Source organism: Ailuropoda melanoleuca, chromosome 20, assembly GCF_002007445.2.
Source record: "Ailuropoda melanoleuca isolate Jingjing chromosome 20, ASM200744v2, whole genome shotgun sequence".
NCBI lineage: Eukaryota > Metazoa > Chordata > Mammalia > Carnivora > Ursidae > Ailuropoda > Ailuropoda melanoleuca.
In genome coordinates, this window is record NC_048237.1 from 25,896,643 (window position 1) to 25,916,317 (window position 19,675).

General features: G+C 40.5%; 1 protein-coding gene across 10 annotated transcripts in view; it reads right to left on the minus strand.

Moving 5' to 3' along the window:
• Positions 1-19,675, minus strand: part of NIN (ninein) — a 106,859-nt gene that overhangs the window by 10,329 nt on the left and 76,855 nt on the right. For 5 of the 10 annotated variants that reach the window (XM_034648571.1, XM_034648572.1, XM_034648574.1 and 2 more), the window contains 11 exons: positions 16,977-19,115; positions 15,568-15,693; positions 15,389-15,458; positions 13,630-13,845; positions 12,433-12,546; positions 9,328-9,450; positions 8,141-8,254; positions 7,209-7,355; positions 5,468-5,647; positions 4,091-4,240; positions 1,445-1,549 (listed from right to left, as the gene is read on the minus strand). In XM_034648571.1, the coding sequence (XP_034504462.1) occupies positions 1,445-1,549; positions 4,091-4,240; positions 5,468-5,647; positions 7,209-7,355; positions 8,141-8,254; positions 9,328-9,450; positions 12,433-12,546; positions 13,630-13,845; positions 15,389-15,458; positions 15,568-15,693; positions 16,977-19,115 (3,484 nt within the window). The remainder of the gene's footprint in view (positions 1-1,444; positions 1,550-4,090; positions 4,241-5,467; positions 5,648-7,208; positions 7,356-8,140; positions 8,255-9,327; positions 9,451-12,432; positions 12,547-13,629; positions 13,846-15,388; positions 15,459-15,567; positions 15,694-16,976; positions 19,116-19,675) is intronic. The other 5 variants (XM_034648570.1, XM_034648576.1, XM_034648578.1 and 2 more) reach the window with 3 other exon arrangements.

A 19,675-nucleotide genomic window follows, 5' to 3' on the forward strand; every position in this document is an offset into this window, starting at 1 on the left:
CTAAAGAAAATTTCATTAGAATAGGGTATAAGATGTTCTTTTCAGTGTTCCAATGGAAAATCGTGCTTTAGTTATTCAGCTCTAGTGCCATGAACATTCGATTTACTTCATCCATTAGCAAATATTTACTACTAGGTCAAGGAGAAAAATAATGAAAGGAAATTGCTTATGATGGCTAGTCATGTAAAGTGGGGTGAGGGAGAGAGAGGGGTTTCTGAGGCCAGCTAGAGAGGTGGGAGAAGAACGGGCCTGTTGGCAGAATGTCTGGAGAGGTCTACCATTGACTAAATATACCCTGTTACTTCTCAGTTTGGTATGAGACATGTGGAGCTTAGCTGCAGATATCTTATTCATCACAATATATAATTATTTCATCAGAAAGCATGTCTACATCTAAACACAGCCTGCAGCTCAAGCTTTGGAACACATTTATTATATGCTGTCAGAGAAAGAAAAAAAGGGTTTAGATTTCACTATTTATAGTTTAATCTCCCTATTAGCGGATAAATCAGAGAACATAAAATTGGCAGAAACCTCAGTGGTCATTTAAATGTCAGTGTGACATATCTGTCCATATTTCACATTTAAAAACCATCTATTTAAAGTTACCTTTGCGTGTGTCCAGCTTCATAAAAGAAAATGTCTAAATCTCTCTCATCCTGTAATTCTGGATCTAAAATATTTGTAGACCTAGTACTTTTTAAGAGCACAAAAAGATATTTTCTACCCATGCCTCTCTACCTTAAATAAATTTTACAGTTCACTATATGACGTTTTCATCTACCCCAAGCAAAACATCTCAGTGAAACTTTTACTTATTAAGGAGGATTTGTATGTAAGTTGTTTTATATCCTGTAACTGTATTTAGTATTCAGAAAGCAATCTAGTAGACTGGAAACTCAGTGTCCAAGCGGACAAATTTTACAACTCCATTTTTATATTTAACAGCTGTACCTCTCACAAGGCAATGCTGAGTTACAAATGAAGCAATGAACAATGACAGCACTTGAAGATTAAACTTCTAAATGCTCGCGCTCCCAAATTCCTTACATGGATTTCCAAACCAAAGAGGTCGTTAGCAATCCCATCGGTAAAACACTACAATAGGGGAGATATTTAGAAACTGTTACAACCCCAGCAGTGGCGGGGGAGCTCTGGGCCTCTTGGCCAATATCAGAGCCCCTGCCCCCTGAATTTGTGGAGGTATGGGTCCTTGCATTTTAGGATAGTCCACACTATTCCTTCCTTTGGGAAGCAGTATGATTCCTGTGACTATGTAATGAGCAAAACTGTCAATCAAACGTGGTAAGACACACCAAAGAATTCAGCTTGGCAGCTTTTCTTCATAACGGGAATTCAATGCTATGCTGGCCTCTCCCAACAAATGGCACGTTCATGGATTAAAATATTCTTCATAGCTAAGGCCAGCTGCTTAAAAACTTACCTCCATTAGCTGTTCATCCAGTTTTACTTGTTTCTTTTTCAGGCCTTCATTTTCCAAATGAATCGTTTCTAATTCTCTTTCAAGGGAATTCATCTGACTGACCTGCTAAAAAACACAAAATTCCCTTTTACAAAAACCAAACACTTGAGTTGTTGTACTTTTATACATCTATGCTAGTCAGAAATCTCAACCTTTGGTAGAAAGTGGAGTTCACTCATCGAAGGAAAACAACAATATAATTCCGTGCACTGATTACATTTAAGTAGGATAGTTTTTAATCACCACTGCTTACAGAGAACAGATCTCATAAGGCACCTGGCTTTCAAACTTCAATGCCGCTCCCTGTAAGAAATACATCCAGGACACAAGCCCATGCTCATAACCAGGTATAAATACATATCACTGACAGAAAGCTTTCATGAAATGAAATTTATCCTCACCATGAGCCATGTACTCTGATATTTTCTAGCATATCTTCTTAATAAAAGAGGCTGATGTTTCACTAAATTTCATGATTCTCTACTATGGATCTGCAGTGGGAAAAACACTGTCTTAAGGCAAAGTTTAAAGGTTTAAAACGGAGAGTACATAAAACCTGAGTTCAAGAAATCCTTTCTCAATTTTATTTTTTTTTTTAAGATTTTATTTATTTATTTGACAGAGAGAGACAGCCAGGGAGAGAGGGAACACAAGCAGGGGGAGTGGGAGAGAGAAGCAGGCTCCCAGCGGAGGAGCTCGATGTGGGGCTCGATCCCAGGACTCTGGGATCACGCCCTGAGCCGAAGGCAGACGCTTAACGACTGAGCCACCCGGGCGCCCCTCCTTTCTCAATTTTAAAGATGAAATTTGAAGATTTTGTGAGTATCCATTTTTGGAATTCTCTATTATAGGAAGAATTTAATGAGCTACAAGACCCTGGAATTTAGAATATTGCTAAGTAATAAACATGAATATAGGATATTGATTTTGGTTTCTATCAAAAAGAGTTGAGGAGAGGAGCGAGAGTTGTTAAAGAGAAGTGTAATCTCTTCAGGTTAAAACCTATCATTAGACTTTTCCCTTAGCAGCTGGATGAAACCCTTTATCTTTCTGAAAAGTTTATTTGAATGTACCTACAATTGAATGGTATTCCAGCTTTAGAGCACAAACCAAGTCTTCTTACTGCCTACGGTCATGATAAACTTAAAATTTTCATACAATTTTTCTTTTTTTTTTAAAGATTTTATTTATTTGACAGAGACACAGCAAGAGAGGGAACACAAGCAGGGGGAGTGAGGAGAGAGGGAGAAGCAGGCTTCCCATTGAGCAGGCAGCCCGATGCGGGGCTCGATCCCAGGACCCTGGGATGACCTGAGCTTAAGGCAGACGCTTAACCGACTGAGCCACCCAGGCGTCCCTCATACAATTTTTTTCTTTTTTTTTTTTTAAAGATTTTATTTATTTATTTGACAGAGATAGAGACAGCCAGCGAGAGAGGGAACACAGCAGGGGGAGTGGGAGAGGAAGAAGCAGGCTCACAGCGGAAGAGCCTGACGTGGGGCTCGATCCCGTAACACTGGGATCACGCCCTGAGCCGAAGGCAGACGCTTAACCACTGTGCCACCCAGGCGCCCCATCCTCATACAATTTTTCTAACAGAAGTAATTGATTGTTCATCATTCTTCCCAGATTTTTACACAAACCATAATTTTCAGAAGAGGAAGATAGCAGTGAGAACTCTGAGTTTTAGTTTAGAAGAAAAAAGAAAAGTAACAAGAACTCCGAGGGTTAACACTGGTCTTAGAACTCTTACTTCGTAGAACAAAGTACAGAAAGCAAACTGAGTGAGGCTACAGAGGCTTAACCATGTGGTGGCCAGCCTCCAGGATGGTCCCTAGTGACCTCCACATCCTGGGGCTCACACCCTTGTGTAGTTTTCCTGTACCAGGGTTAGTCTGTGTGACCGACAGAAGACAGCAGACATGATGGCCTGTCACTTCCAGGATGAGCTTAGAAAAGGCACTCCAGCTTTTGGGGTCTCTCTCCTACCACTCACTGCCATGTCCTGAGAAAAAGCCCAGGTGGTGAGGAGCTGAGGCCTGTGGTAATCAGCCAGCGAGGAACAGACGCCTCCTCCTAACAGTTACAATACTGACCTTGGAAGTGGGTCCTCTAGTACCAGTGAAGCCTTCAGATAAATGCAGGGCCACCTGGTCTGTGGACTGCAACCTCGTGAGCCCCTCAGCCAGACCAGTCCACTAAGCTGCTTCTGAATTCCCCACCCACCAAAACTGAGACAACAAATGTCTGTTGCTCTAATTTGTTACACAGCAATAGGTAACTAATACCATATTAAAAGGTCTTATTAATATTCAGGATATATACATTTAAAAATAGATTTTATTAACTTAAAAGGGTTATAATACTACTGAAGATGATTAACCATCTTCATTATGAATACTTAAAGTTAACTGCTCCTTCTCAACCATCAGTGAATCAAAAAGAACTCTAATACTACTTGATAATATTACAAAAAGGATAGATAGATGGAAGAACCAAAATATACCACTGTAATCATTTCCTTGGAAGCATGCAGGGAGAAACATACGCATAGGGACACATCAGAATAAGGACATAGACACATGGTATAAACTCTCAAAAACTCACCTTCCTATTAGTAGGAGATCGCTCCTTTTGAAACTGTTCACACTCTCTCTTTAAGCTCAACTTCTCCTGCTCTGTGGGCTTCACAGTGCCTGATGGGTGTAGATGTTTTTGGTGCTTGGGGGGAAGAAGGTTGGATTCCAGCTGACGGACCTAACAAGAAGATACGTGAGAGGAAGAAATGTTAATATAGTCATCCAGCAAGAAAGAAAAAAAATGAACATAAGGAAAGGGTTTTTTTAGCACTTGGGTTTTGTCATATTAAAAACACTTTTTTTTTTTAAGATTCTATTTATTTATTTGAAAGAGTGGGAAAGAGAGAGAGAGAAAAAGAGGCAGACTCCCCACTGAGCAGGGAGCCAACATGGGGCTCGATCCCAGGACCCTGAGATCATGACCTAAGCCAAAGGCAGATGCCTAACCAGCTGAGCCAAGTGCTCCAAGTCTGCCAATTATTGAAGCCTGCTTTTTTGGATTTCGAAAGATCCTTCTAGGTAAATCTATTTTTGGTCTGGCTGGGTTTCAAAATCCAAGGACTGTGAGGATCAGACAAAGAAAAGGGGACCTCTGGATCTAGCAAACTGCTGGGAGTCAACAGTGCGGCGTGGCTGCCCAGAAAACAGATGTAGTCCTAGGCACTTTGTCTCTGACATGAGCATAACTTTTAGGAGACAATGAGGTGACAGTCCCATCTACTTTGTCTTGGACGGTTTACACCTGAAACAATGCATTTATATCAACCAAGTTCCACGAGGACAGCGACCGTGTCTGTCCCGGTCGATACTGCACCTTCAGTGAAAGCAGAGTTTCTGGCACCGAGCAGGTGTTCTAAACGACTATCTGTGGCTCTTCAGAGAGTTTGGTCCTCAAAGGAAGTGTTTACGCATGGGTTCAGCATAGTTAGTCAGCTACTTAGCAGAAGGATATAAACATCAGTTTAGTGGCTGGAAAAGACCCTCTTTAGAGACCATTCTCACCTCGAAAGGCTGAGTCTTTAAAAACGGGTACCTTTTCTCTTCTAAGGCATTAGCCCAACAAGATGTGAGTCTAATTTTGCCATTTTTGTATCACTCTTGGCAGCTAGTCTATTTGAATGAAGAATATGTGGTTAACGTAATTTCCATGAGGCTATTCTGGATAGGAGGATTTAAAATCACTGATTTTAATATAGAACTGATTATATAGAATGGAAAATATTATATAAACATACCAGGATAAAATTATTTGCAAGTAAATGATAAACTATACATTCTGAAAGTAAGTCTGCCACAGCGGAATATTCAAATCCATACCCTAGAACCATTTCAATCACATCACTCATTTTCATATCAAACTAAGTATTTTCAGACATATGCCACCATGTGCAGCTTTTCAAGTTACCTTCTCCCGGGAGTGCGTGAGTTCTGCTTTGGTGTTCCGCACCACGGTCTGGAGTCTCTCGTCCTCCTGCCAAAGGAGCTGTTGTTCCTCCTTTATCAGATGACCCATCTTGTCCCAAGTCAGCCTTTGCTGCTGGGTATGGAAGCCTGATGGATGGGTGGCTGTTTCTGGGGCCGAGTTCTTAAGACAAATGACAGAGTTAAGCCTTAAAAACAAGCTGATTTCTGTTTTGAGTGTATTTACTCAATGACAATAATTCTCAGTGAGCACCTTCCATTCTTCATGTCTTCCAGTGGAGGTGTGAATCTATGTTGTATACATAGATATAAAAACAATATTTTGGGAGTTATTTTTTTTAAAAGTTTGGAAATTTTCTGTTTAGAATGAGCTTTGGCAAAATAGCCCCAGAAGCCTAATAACAAAGATGACTGTAGGGCAAGTCCTGATTCTATATAGAACCCAAGTGCACAGAGATTGGTGGCCTTAAAAATTGCTTCATCTTCATGAACTTTATGCTTTTGCCCCAGATAACTATTCTTTTGGTTAACAGAAGACACAAAGGGAACTTCAAAATGCACTGCTAACCTGAAAGCTTTCACAAGCTAAATTCTTTTCACATTTGCAATCAGATCCTTTTTTAGCATCCAAAGCACATAAGCACATACTGTCCATGTAATTGAGGCCTGAACTCCGGAATATGCTTTTAGCTACCAAAGTGATTTTTTGGATCCTGGAAAATGCTTTAAAAAAGGTAACAAATGGGTAAGGCTTTTGCTTTTTAAGCTAAAACATGAAAAAGAAAAAGTTACAATCTCATTTTGAAGAAAATGTCAGCCCAGAAGTAATTTTTAAAAATGGAAACTATTTTCCTTTAAAAAATAAAAAAATAAAAAGGAGGCACCTGGATGGCTCAGTTGGTAGAGNATATATATATATATATACATACAACAATACATATATACATACATATTTTGTATATATATATATATATACAAAAATAAAAAGATATAAAATAACTGGATTAAAATTAACTGTCCTACTTTTATGGTAGGACAAAATCTTAATATCTCCACAAGGCTAACGTCTGTAATACCATTTTTAATTTCTATGCACACAGGTGAAGCAGCATTTTGATATATTAAAATGAGACACACTCTATACTACACCAAAATGTTTTAGCTTTTTTACTACAGAATAACTCAGCATGCTGTTCTGTCTCGCATAATACAAAGAATAACGCTGTCATTGTGGTTCCATTTATATGAAGTTGGGAAACAGGCATCCCTAACCTATGGTGGCAGAGGGTACAGAAGTGGTTGACTTGTGAACCACTGCTGGATATGGTCTATATTTTGAGCTAGGAGGTGTTTACACAAATATAAACATATGCACATAGATAGACAGGTATACAGGACAGTATCGTATTTTCTCTTACGATTTTTTCTCTAGCTTTATTGTAAGAATACAGTATACAATACGTATAATACACAAAATATGTGTTAATGAACTGTTTATAGTATTGGTAAGGCTTCCAGTCAAGAACAGTCTTAATGATTAGTAGTTAAGTTTTGGGGGAGTCAGCCGTTATATGTGGACTTTTGACTGTGCAGGGGCTTGGGGATCTTAACCCCTACATTGTTCATTTATATAAACATACATACACATCTATAAAAATAAGTTACAGACTTAAAATTTGTGCACCTTACTGTATAAAGTTATACCTCAATAAAAAAGAAGTTACCTTGTCACCAGCATTCTGAAGTTGCTTATATAAAGACATCACTTCTTGTTTTAAAGCCTCCTTTTCCTGCTGAGTCACTTGTAGGTCAGATTGAATCAGCGACATTTGCAAGTTTACCTTCTGCAGGGTGTCTTCTAAGCTCTGAACCTGCATCGGGAGAGCAATCTTACAGTGTGACACAGATCCTCACGGTCTCACCAAAGCACGTTCAGGAGTGAATGAGCTAGGACAGGAGAATTCCTAGGTCCCTTCTCTTTCTATTTATGTATATACAGTTCTTTTCAGTAGCTTCATAGAAACCCCAGATATTATATATTTACAGGATGTTACATATTTAGGCCGATGATGAACTGTGTTCTGGAGCAGGGTCTTGCTGATATAGTCATCTGGTATTTTAATTACCAAGTGGTATCTTACAGAAACAAAGAGAGCCAACTGGCACGACAGGAGATGGCTTTACTGAATTTTGTAGAAATTGTGTTTTAGCCAGTGGTGTTGGTTTGTAAAGGATCCCTTAGTTAAACATGAAAATATATAGTTGTCAGAACCCCACTCCACGCTAAAATCTAGTACATAGTTCAATTAAGAACAATTTAAATTTGTAAAAGCAAGGTTGATAGAGATCTTTAACAGGGCAGGAATCTGCCTTAGAAACCCTTTTTCTAAATGAGAAATAAGCAGTCCTTTCTACACATTATTCTCGAGCTTTCATAAGTAATCTCAAAATGATGAGATAATCTCGTAATTCTAATAATGAGCTTTGAGGGAACTGTTTGCATTATTTCATCATACTATAAGCATGTGATAGATATTAGTCAAGTTGAGTCATTCTGAGCCCTCTTAGGCCAATTCCACCTGGAATATTTTTTCTCCTGGGAGTTCTGTTGGAATAGCTAGTAACTGTGCAGAAGAAACAAGAATTGGCCGCATACCTTTTCCTGTGAAGCCACGAGTTGGGACTTCAAGGTCTCACTCTGGAGTTCCCAAGACTTCTGTTCTTGCTTCATAGTTGCGATTCTGTGCTCTAAAAGACTTGATTTTGCCAACTGTTTCAGGAAAAGAAAAGAGGGAACAGGGCATTTCTGCAAACATATCTAGCCTCAATTTCTATACCTCTACAGATGCTGAAAAGATTAAGCACCATCTGTTTACATGGGGGAGCAGGGCAAGGTAAATGAAGCTGTTTTCCTGACTCCCTTTCTACCTTCAATTTTGAGGAATCCTTCTTTTTGGCGATTTCCATTTTTCTCTCTCATTGCCTCATTGTGGGTGTGAAATGGTAGGCTGGAAGGCAATGAGAAATCTCAAGGGGCCCCTGGAAGGCTCAGTCTTATTAAGTGTCTGATTCCTGATTTCAGCTCAGGTCATGATCTCAGGGTTGTGAGGTTGAGCCCCGCGTTGGACTCCAAGCTGGGCATGGAGCCTGCTTGGGATTCTGCCTCTCCCTTTGCCCTCCCCCACAACCTACTGGCTCAATCTCAAGAGAGTACCATAATAGGAAAATACGGAATGCCTATCAAGGCAGGTGGGACAAAAGCAGTGTTTTGGGATTTGCTATGGAAAATACAATAGAAAAAAAGTGTCTATGTAATAGATCTCAGATTATTAAAAAGCAACAGTATTTATATTATATGTTAATAGTGATATATTTAATAATATACATTAAGGGGCGCCTGGGTGGCTCGGTTCGTTAAGGATCAGACTCTTGATTTTGGCTCAGGTCATGATTTCAGGGTCGTGAGACTGAGTCCCCAGGTTGGGTGTGGAGCCTGCTTAAGATTCTCTCTCTCCGCCTCTCCCTCTGTCCCCCGCCTCTGCTCATGCTCTCTCTAAATAATAAATAAATGTTTAAATAATATACATCGAATAGCATGGTTATATATTAAAATGAGATACACTACATATTACTATATATAATAATATAATTATTAACCAGTGTAGACTCCTGTCAAAATCATGACCTCGGGAATTCTGAGGTCACATTAGGCGAGCTGGAATGTTGTTCTACAGGAGACCTTGGAACAATTAGGCTAAAAAGGGAGGCCCATACGCCACGGTACAGAGAAATGCTCATTATGGTATGCACTGCAGTAATGGTGCAAAGTCTCGTGTGCACTACCTTTTCCACACAGCTATTTAGTTCTTCACTCAGAGCTTCCTTTTCCTTCAGCAGTTTTTCATTGTAGCTGAGAACACTAGAAAGTTTTTGCTGGAAGTCGGAGAGGTCAGGACATCTGTGCAGCTGTAAAAAACGAACAACCCCATCACATCTCACGGCTGTGTTTATAAAGAGGTATTTATACACAGGGCGTTTCCATGGCTACTGCTATTTCCCTATCTACACAGATATTTCAGAGGACATATAAGCTCTAGGGGACTAAAATTAAATTTAACAAAATGTTCTCTGCTACATTCTCTCCGTTCTCCAATTGACTGCCAAAATGTCTGCCCAGATAGATTCACGTAGACAGACGCTGTTACATAATGGTCCAGCTTTCTGGTTTTTACCTTCAGGGTAAAATAAGTAACATACTGCCATTCTGTCATCAATTTAACTTGTGTACATACATACATAGCACAATACCTTTTCCTCAGGCTTTTTCAACTAGAAAAAAATCTTTTTCAGAAATCTCAGTCAAGACTATAAAATTGGCATGAACCAAGTACAGTGAATCAATACAAGGGCAAGTTTGTTTTTTGTTTTTTTTTTTTAAGATTTTATTTATTCAACAGAGATAGAGACAGCCAGCGAGAGAGGGAACACAAGCAGGGGGAGTGGGAGAGGAAGAAGCAGGCTCATAGCGGAGGAGCCTGATGTGGGGCTCGATCCCAGAACGCTGGGATCACTCCCTGAGCCGAAGGCAGATGCTTAACCGCTGTGCCACCCAGGCGCCCCAATACAAGGGCAAGTTTTAAACCTAAAACAATCAGTGTTTTTCAGTTTGTTCCATGTGCCCTCCCCTTTGGAAGAGGCCAAAACTGACTTGCTTAGTAACATGTTAAATGTGGACACAATGACTTCCTCCTCTCTACTGGAATCGAGACAAACCAAAGACATTTTCTGTTCCGTTACAGCATCTGCCTTACTAGGATTGACATTTTGGGCCAGATAATTTTTGGGGGGCTGTCCTTCACACTGGAGGACGGCTAGCAGCATCTCTGGCTTTACCTATTAGATGCCTGTTGCACTCCTCCCCCCACACACCAGTTGTGAAAGCCAAAAATGGCCCGAGACATGGCTAAATGTCCCAGGGTGGGGGAGTAATTCCCACCTCCCCCCAGTGACTGCTCTAATGAGACCGATTGTTTCTTATATTTCTTTACCCTTTCCCATAGTTCCTACGCATTTTTAATTTCCCTGTTTCACTTGGCTTTCACATCTTCAATTCTTTATTATTATGATTTTATGGCTATCTTTCTACTTCATACCTTATGTTCTTTCACATTCACTTTGGGAATAATATGACAAAATAGACTCTAAGGGTTGAATCTTGTCTTCAACTGACAACAAATCCAGCATACCTTACAAACCTAAAGTCAGAAGGACATAGAAAAATGTATTTTAAAATAGCTGGGCTTTGGTTTACTAAAGGACCTGTCTCCTTTGCTCCCTACCTTGCTTCCTCATCCCCAGACCCTCACAAAGCCCGGTACCATTTTGGGTGTAGAGACTGGCATGAGACCCCTGTTGATGCTACTTGTGTCTCTTTTCTGTGCGACAGAGAATGTCTCATTCACAAAGTACTTTTGCTTGTATTGGGTCCTACAGAGCAGCACATACTTCCTAGGTCCAAGCTGTATGGCAGCAACAATGGGCTGATACTACCCCACTGTTGTGACCCAAAGAGTCCAGGGGCCATGAAACAACTTCTACCAAAGGCAGACAGGGCTCACCATTTTTCCACTTCACTATTTATACCAATGCCTCTGTAAAAAAATACCACGATAAAAATGTGCCGAATGATGCCCTCCTCTTGCTATTTTACTGCCCAATCCAGTCCTTTTCTTCTGATCTCTAGCTTAGTGAAGTCACAAAACATGCACTTCTCATGCTATGGATTTGGAGTCCATATTAACATCTTGAAGACTGAACAACAGATTTTCAAAGGATACAGGAGAAAAGTATGCCCATGGTAACGAGGATGAACTTGGTAATAACAGCTTTGGAATACTTATGCACCGACAGAAAGGCCCTATGAGTTTTAACTTCTGGAACATTTATAATGGCACACGGTTTCTGTTACGGCAGAAGAGATATACTTTGCACAGCAGCATCTGACTTAAAAAGGTTCTTATAAAGCTCCTATCAGGTACCAATCACGAGGCATTACGAGGGACACAAATTCCCCAGGAGTATTACAATCCTATTAGAAAATCAAGACTTATAGGAGTCAACTACAAATCGACACAAACAAAAAACTCAGTGGTAGAGATTCAATATTGCAGCATTCAGAGGACACCTTTATGCTCATAGGCTGAACAGATACAAGCGAGAGAATTTTATAATCTAAGGATGTCATAATATCAAAGTAAATCTTTGATGAAGCAAATTTAAAAAACAGAATGAAATTCTCCTATTCATAAATCAGGACTGCTCAAATCCTGTACCCACTGAGAAGTTCCGAATAAAGAATAAAACAGGACAACATTCAGGATGTAACTTTAAGGTGAATCCTCTTTTATATTTAAAATTAAGTCTTTCTTTGAAACTTTGAAATAGGCTTCTTAAAGCCAAATTCATAAGTGAGATTGCATCCCTGATAATGTTCTCGAATTCACTCATTAGCCCAGGATAGAAGCCTCAAGAATAAAGGGAAAGAGGGGTGAGCTTCACCTGTGTCTCACAAATCTAGATGAATAGTTCTTAAAGTTATGAGCAAGAAAGTCACTTTCTCTTTAGACAAACTTCTATTACTTTATCACCTGGCCAGAAGAAAGCAGAACAACAAATTTCTTAAACTGAAGTGGTTGTGACTGATTTATAGTGATAGAATTTCAGTCTATAATATATGTAAGTTACACAACTAAAACCGCATTTAGAGAATTAGCAATAGGAATCCTTGTAAGTGGACTTGTCCTTGCAAACCCCATTTTACTAAGCACTAAGCTATTTGACAGGACTCTGTATAAAGGACATTTGGTGGCTAGAAAAGCCAGACCATCAGGTACCATATTGTTCTATAAGCCACCCCTTTCATGCCCATTCCAAGCAGCACAGTCTTACTTGTTTCATTTTCTCCAGTTCATCTTTGAGAAGGAGGTTTTCTTGTTCCACAATATGAGTCTGTATTTTAACTTCAGAAAGTTCGGCCTCCAGAGAAGACACTAAAGTAGAGGACTAAGAAGAAAAATTAGAAAGTCAAGTGACAGACATCTTCACGTAGCCTGGGGAAACTTACTAGGTTCACAAAAGGCAGCAGTTAGGAAACCCTCGCCCTAATTCAGTGGCAGGCTCTTTTATGACCATTATCCTCAGTGAAACGAACCAAAACTATCTTTTGAAAGACTGTGCCCCTAAACAGTATGAACATGATTTCTCAGGTGGGTTTTTTCCCCCAGTTTGCTATCAGATTTTGGTTTTAAGTCCATGGGTTTTTTTAAAAATAATTTTGCATCTTTTTAAAAAAATTTTATTTATTTGACAGAGAGAGAGAGAGAGAGAGCGAGCACAAAGAGAGGGAGTGGCAGGTAGGGGAGAAGGCAGAGGCAGAGAAAGAGGAAGAAGTAGCCCCCACTGCTCAGGGAGCCCGATTCGTGGCTCGATCCCAGGACCCTGGGATCATGACCTGAGCTGAAGGCAGATGCTGAACCGACTGAGCCTCGCAGGTGCCCCGAATCCATGGATTTTTAAGAGCTCTTTACATAGTAGGGATATTAGCCCTATTCTCTGTGGTATGTGATGTAAATATTTTTCTCCCAGTTTGTGAATTGTCTTTTGACTTTGTTTATGGTATTTTTTTTGGCCATGAAACGATTTTCTTAATCTTTTTTTTTTTTTTTTTGGCCTCTGGTTTAGGAGTCATAGTTGGATAGCTTTTCGTTACACTAAGGTTAATGACAAATTCATCCATGTTTTCTTCTAGTACTTTCGTAGTTTCGTTTCTTATATTTAGACTCCTAATGCAATTAGAGTTTATCCTTATGCACTATACAAGATATGGATCTCATTTTATCTGTTCCCAAATGTCTACAGAGTTGTCCAGGAACCACTAATTTAAAAAAAAAAAAAAATCCATCTTTACCCCAGTGATTTGAGAAGGTACCTTTGTTCTATACTAAGTTTTCATCTATTTGCCCATTCACTTGCCAGTACCACACTGTTTTAATTATGAAGACCTTATCTGTAAGAAATGCAATGCCAGCATTGCTTTATTTCTTGGGATTTCGTCCCCGGAAGCTGTAGGGTGGCTCTCCTCCGTACCTGCGCTCTACACTGTTCCAGTTCTTCTTTCCGATGAGGCTCTTGTAGTTTGCACTGCTCAGGTGCACTGTGTCCCGGCTCTTCCTCCTTCTGGGTCAGCGCTCCTGCCACATGGTGACTCAGTTCCTGCAGTTGTTTCTCATTCTGAGAGTTCTTTTGGCTAAGTTCTGTATTTTCCAAATCCAACTCTTGGTTTTTGGTTTTTAATTCTGAAATCTATTCAAATTGAGATAAGTTTTAAAAACTAGTTACCCTACTTCTCCTAAAAACCAGATACAGAGGCTAATTGGTTCTTCCCTGTCTGTAGTAAGGTTTTATAGGCAGATATATGTACACACACACGTCCCTACCAATAGAACTATTACAGTACTCATTACTACAAATTCCATCAACTGGGAAGCATACAAAGAAGTGCCAGACCCCCAGTTCAGTCTAACTCCATGGGGGTAGCCGCTGTTCACAGCTGGGTCTGTGTCCCTCCAGACGGGTTTCTATGTATATACAAAACACATATGCATGGAGAGGTGTTTCTCCCCTTCAAAACAAAAATTTGAATCATTTCAGATGTTTGGACAGCCTGCTTTTTCCACTTATAGTATCTTACAGACTTTTATCTTTCCAAGTCAGTGCATTCAGAAACCACCGCGTGCTATGTTTTTAGTGTCTACAGCATATTCTGTGTGTCAAGACATTGCATAACGTAGTCATCCATTCCCACACTGGCAGACATATAGGTTTGTTATCATTCTTTTAATCATGAAGAAACAGAACAGTCTTTTTGAAAAATTCATTTCTACATGGTAGCATTTCGTATTTAGGATCATTTTCTTAGAAGTGGGGCTGCTGGGTTAGGAGGTCTGCACGTACAACACTGTTTTGATAGCTGTCCCCAAAGTGTCTTCCTCACAGTGCTACCGACTTATACTCCCACCAAAAATGCATGAGTACACATTCATTTCTTTATCCCTTTTTAGAGACGAGATGGTATCTTTAATTTTTGCTAATCTGAAAGATGAAAAAAGGAACACTGATTTGCACTTCCCTACTTAGGCTATCTTCTTATACGTTGTATTTGTTTTTCCCTTTACTTGACTGCTTCAAACCAATTATCTGTTTTTCAACTGGGTTTTGCCATTTATTTATAAGAGTACAGAATACATTCTGGATGTTAAGACCTTGCCCGTTTCAAGTCCTGAAAATGCTCTTTTCCCAGGATGTCCCTGTCTTTTGGCTGTTTCAGACAGATTCTTAAATGGCCTTCCCTGCACAACTGCATGTTGTGAGATTACACAAATTGGGTGCCGAATGGCACAAGCTAGCTGAATACATTGCAATTCTATGCAAATATCTACTGAGGAACCATTACTCTGTATCTGTGAAACTGGGTCCTTTACTTTCTGCTTTCAATTGTGGTATTGAAAGAGGAAGGAGCTAACATTACCTGAAAGAACGTGAGGGGTAGAGCTAGTATTTCATAGGTACGCTTTTAGAGGCATCATCTCCCCATTCCCACTGATTATAAAGCTTGTACTAAGCACTCAGACTATAGAAATAGTATATATATTATGACAGGCACCAAAAAATAGAAACCTAGTTCAGAGTCAGCATGGGGTGAGTTTCTATTCTGAAACTCAGGATTTACAACTTTACCATCATTAGCTACATGTTATTCCAGGGGCATGTCTTATGAATTTATAAATTACAAATATAGAAAATTTGAGAATCAAGAAACCTTGGGACATACTAAGTATCTCCTTACCTGTTTCTTTAAATTTTCGACCATCTTCTGAACTGCAGCCTTTTCCTGTTTTACAGTTACTATTTTTTGCCTAAAGGGACAGTGAAAATATAACCTAAGAGTTAGGCTTTAAAAGTCGAAGCAAAAACAGTTTTAGTCCTTGCAAAAATACCTTAAGAAAATTTAAGTATATGTCTTACCACATTTCTTCCTGAGATCCATTTAATTTCCCTAATTTCAGGTTAGAAATGCTATCTTCTTCATTTAAAGTAGTAATTTCATTTCTCAAAATAGAATTTTCTTCTTGAAGCTTCTCAGATTCATATCTGAATTACAGAGATTAAAAAAAAATAGTTATAACAAGGCCGTCATCTGGCATCTTTGGAAAATGCTTTCTAGTAACTTCCAATAAAACAAGTATTCCATGCCAGTTAAAAAGAGAAGTCTAAATTAGTAGACTCTTAGTAATGGAAGTCAAGCTATGACATATTGACTCATTTCTTTTGGGAAGTTAAGAATTTCACAAAAAGACGTTAGGGAAGTGTGGCTAAAACACTTGAGCGTAGAGATGGGAATTGAGACTCTGCCCCCCATGGTTGCTAATTTTCTCAGTGGCAAGCGTACTGCTTTGAGCAAATAACTTCATTTATCTCAGTCTCAAGTTCTACTTGCTTCAGATGGGCATAAGCCTATTACTAAGCTGTATTAGCTTTAGTTACAGGCCTCAGGGTTCCTACAGAAAGAGAATTCACTACATACATCAAAGGACCACACTGAAATACGTACGCTCATGTTTCCTTTGTGATTTTTTTCAACTCATTATATCCTGATTTTTAGAACTAAAAATGGTCTGAGGAAGAGGAAAAACTACATCCAGAATTACTTTGTTCCATATCATTAAGATATTTCAAAAACATGTAATATTTTACAAGTTTTTTTAAAAACCAAATTTGCTAGAAGACAATTGCATTCATATTATATAAAGTCAAGGGAGCAGTGGTTCAAATTGGTTTTAATTTTGTCTTTATTTCTAGCACATGTATTAGAATGTGATAGCTCTTCAATAAAATTATACGTTCTAAGATAAATTTCCATTGTTTACAGAACAGCAGCATGTACTTCAAGTCCTATAAGTGAAAAACTGTAAGCCACAAAGCATGACATTTTTCCTGTAATAGTACAGGGTGAGAGTTCTTACCTACCAAGTGAGTTAATAATAAACGAAAGGCATTCTCATAGAACATGTTCCATCCCATGAGGAAAATAACTAACATTTAGCAAAAACAAAACCAAAACAACTATCCATCCACGAGAAATGCTAGAAAAGAGTTAGACTTGACGCACACTCATGATGCACACGGTTAAACGGCAAACACCCTCCATGACGACACCCTGAACGAACAACATTTATCTCGTATCGAGGAAGGGAAGGCCTCCGAGGCCAGGTTACTCTACTTGTTAAGACAACGCAGAAGCAGAAGGAAGTCTACAGTAGTGCTCTCTTCTGGAAGACTAACAGGTTAGTTTCTCTAGGCAGAGCAAGCAGTGGGCGTTAGACGTGGTGAGGTGCTCTTGGGAGTCCGGGAAGTTTAGAAGGTGCATACATTACCTCAGAAGCTCAACTTTGCGTTGCATCTCACTGCACGTGACCTGCAGGTCATGCATCATTGCCTTCAGCTCTTCCTCGTTCTCTCCTTGACAAGGTGCGTCTTTCTGCTTCACTAAAGCAGTGACTCTCTCCCTCAACTTGCTGGTCAGCTCCTGCAGCTTTTTTTTCTCCAGCTCTAACTCTGCTATCGCGGCCTGACGCGGAAGGTGTCTGTCCTGAAGGCCTAGGAGAGCGGCGTCTTCTTCCTCCGCCAGAAGCTCGTTCTGTACTCTGGGCTTTTCTCGATGTGTCCGGATTGTTCTCTGCAGCCAGGCGAGTTCACTCTCTTGTCCTCTTCCCAGGAGCTGTGTATTCTCCCGCTCGAGGTACTGGTTTTCTTGATAACGTTCTTCTATGAGACGGTGTACGTTCACCACCTTTGGCACACGCTCTTCCAGCGTCTGATGAAGTTCCTTTTCTCCGGGCGGGACTTCCAGGTTAGCTAAGCGGGCTTCCCACAAGGAGAAGCAGTCACACTGGAGTGCCGCTCTTTCCCGTAGCTTCTCCAGCTTGCCCTGAAGTCTCAAAACCAGAACATGCAGCTCCTCGTTTTCTCTTTTGACCTCATCGTAACTCTTTTCCAGGCTAAGGAACGTTTCCGTCACCTCTTCCACTTTCTTTAGCTCATCCTGCAATTTGAAAACTTCCGAAGTGAGTTCTTTGTTACTTTCTAGGGCTTCATCATAGCACACCTCCATCACTCGCAGCTCTTCCTGGAGACAGTCATTTTCCCTGCTGGCATCTTCATATAACAGTTTATACTTGGGGGAAGCCTCGGGGATTCTCTCAAGCATCTTCAGTTTCTTTTTCAGCACAGAAACATCAAAAAGTAGGTCCTGTTTCTTTTCAGAAGCTCGACTGCAGTCTGCCCGTAGGATCATTAGTTGTTCCTTAAGCTGACAAACCTGATTCTTCAGGTCCCAGCTCTCAGTCCTGGTCTCGTCGCTATTTTCGAGCTCGGAAAAACTCTCTATTGATGCTTCAGACACCTCCATTTTGACCCCCTGTCTCTGAGCAGAGCTCGTCCCTGAACTGCCCAGATCCTGGGCCTCGTCGTCTGGTAGGTCACTGAGGACGCACTGTGTGCTTACACCTTCTACTTGTTTCATTGGATTCTGCACTAAAAAGGGCTCTGTTTGTTCCACAGAATTTGCAAATAATCCAGTAGCTGGCTCATCTAAACAAGACGACATTACCGACCCCGGCTCTAATTTTTGTAGCTTCTGTTGCAATCTCGAAATTTCTGTGGCCATTTTCACATTTTCCTTCACTGCTCGCTCGTGAGCTCTCTGCAGGCTTAAGAGTACATCTCCATTCTCTTCCAACAGCTGCTTTCCTTGCTGGAGCAGGGACGTGGCTCCACTTCCTTCCGCTTCCTCCCCTCCCGCTGCCTGGCAGCCACTCTCTCTCCCGGACAGACGTGCCACCTGCTGCATTTCCTTAATTTTGTTCTGAAGCCTGGAGATTTCTGTGGTCATCTCAGCCCTCTCTTCGTCTGCTTTCTCACAGGTCACTTTGTGGACACTCTCCATGGCCTGAAGCTTGGACATCATCTCCTGCCTCTCCCGGTCCCGTTCCATTGCTAGCTTCTGCAGCTGCTGGCTGGCCAGCTGCTCTGAGGGGCCTGCCTGGCACGGGACCTGCTCACCACCCTTTAGCCCCCTTTCACGGCTGCTCTTCAGCTCAAGGATCTGGTCGGACGGGAGGCTTTGCTGACTTTCCGACACGTTTCTTAGATCTTCCAGGTCTTTGAGTAGCTGCTCTCTTTCAACAACCATACTATTCAAATGTTCTTTGTAGGTTTTCTCCAGCATCTCTCTCTCCTGGGTCAGGACCAGAGACGTTGCTTTCTCTCTTTGGAGAGTCTCTTTCAGCTGCTCCTGGGCTTCTGCACACTCCTGGGTGAGCTCGTCCTTCTCAAACTCCCACTGGGATCTCTCCTCAAGCTGTTGTTCCAGGAGCTCCTTCAGCTCTTGGTGGTAGTGCCCCTCCAGGCTTCGCAGAGCATTTTCGCATCTTTCCGTGACTTTCTGACAATCAGCCTGAAACTGGGCTTCTATCTGAGAGGTTCTTCTATTACACTCAGTTTCCATTTTTTCCCTAAATGTAGTCAACATACAGCATTACTGAAACTGCCACCAACTCCAGAAGCAAACAAAAACATTTTCCCGTGCACACAAGAAGCCACCAGGCAAACAATTTAAATGCTAACAAGGGTCTTCACTTATTCCTATGTAATTGATTTCTACAGAGACAGGATCTCATTTCTGAGAGCTGAGACTGGCAGCCATAATTAATTCAGAAGACTTACCTCTCTCTTTAGAAACCAACTTCTTTGGCATACTCCTGGATGTATTTGTTTATGGAAAATGTAAACTGATATTTCACATCAAGGATCAAATACATATTAACCTAATCCCTAACTTGGGAAATATATAAAATTCCTTTATTTTAATTAAGCATACATTGGAGGACAGTAGTCCTATAAACCATACCTATTAGCACAATCATTATGTTTTTCTTCTTCTTTAATAAAGCAGCACCCAGTTAATCATAGTATGAAGCACCAAAGCCCTCAAATGTACCTGAGATTTTACGTGAGGAAGGCAAGCACAAAGTGGCATTTCATACTTTGGGAGTATTTACCCAGAATTTGGCTT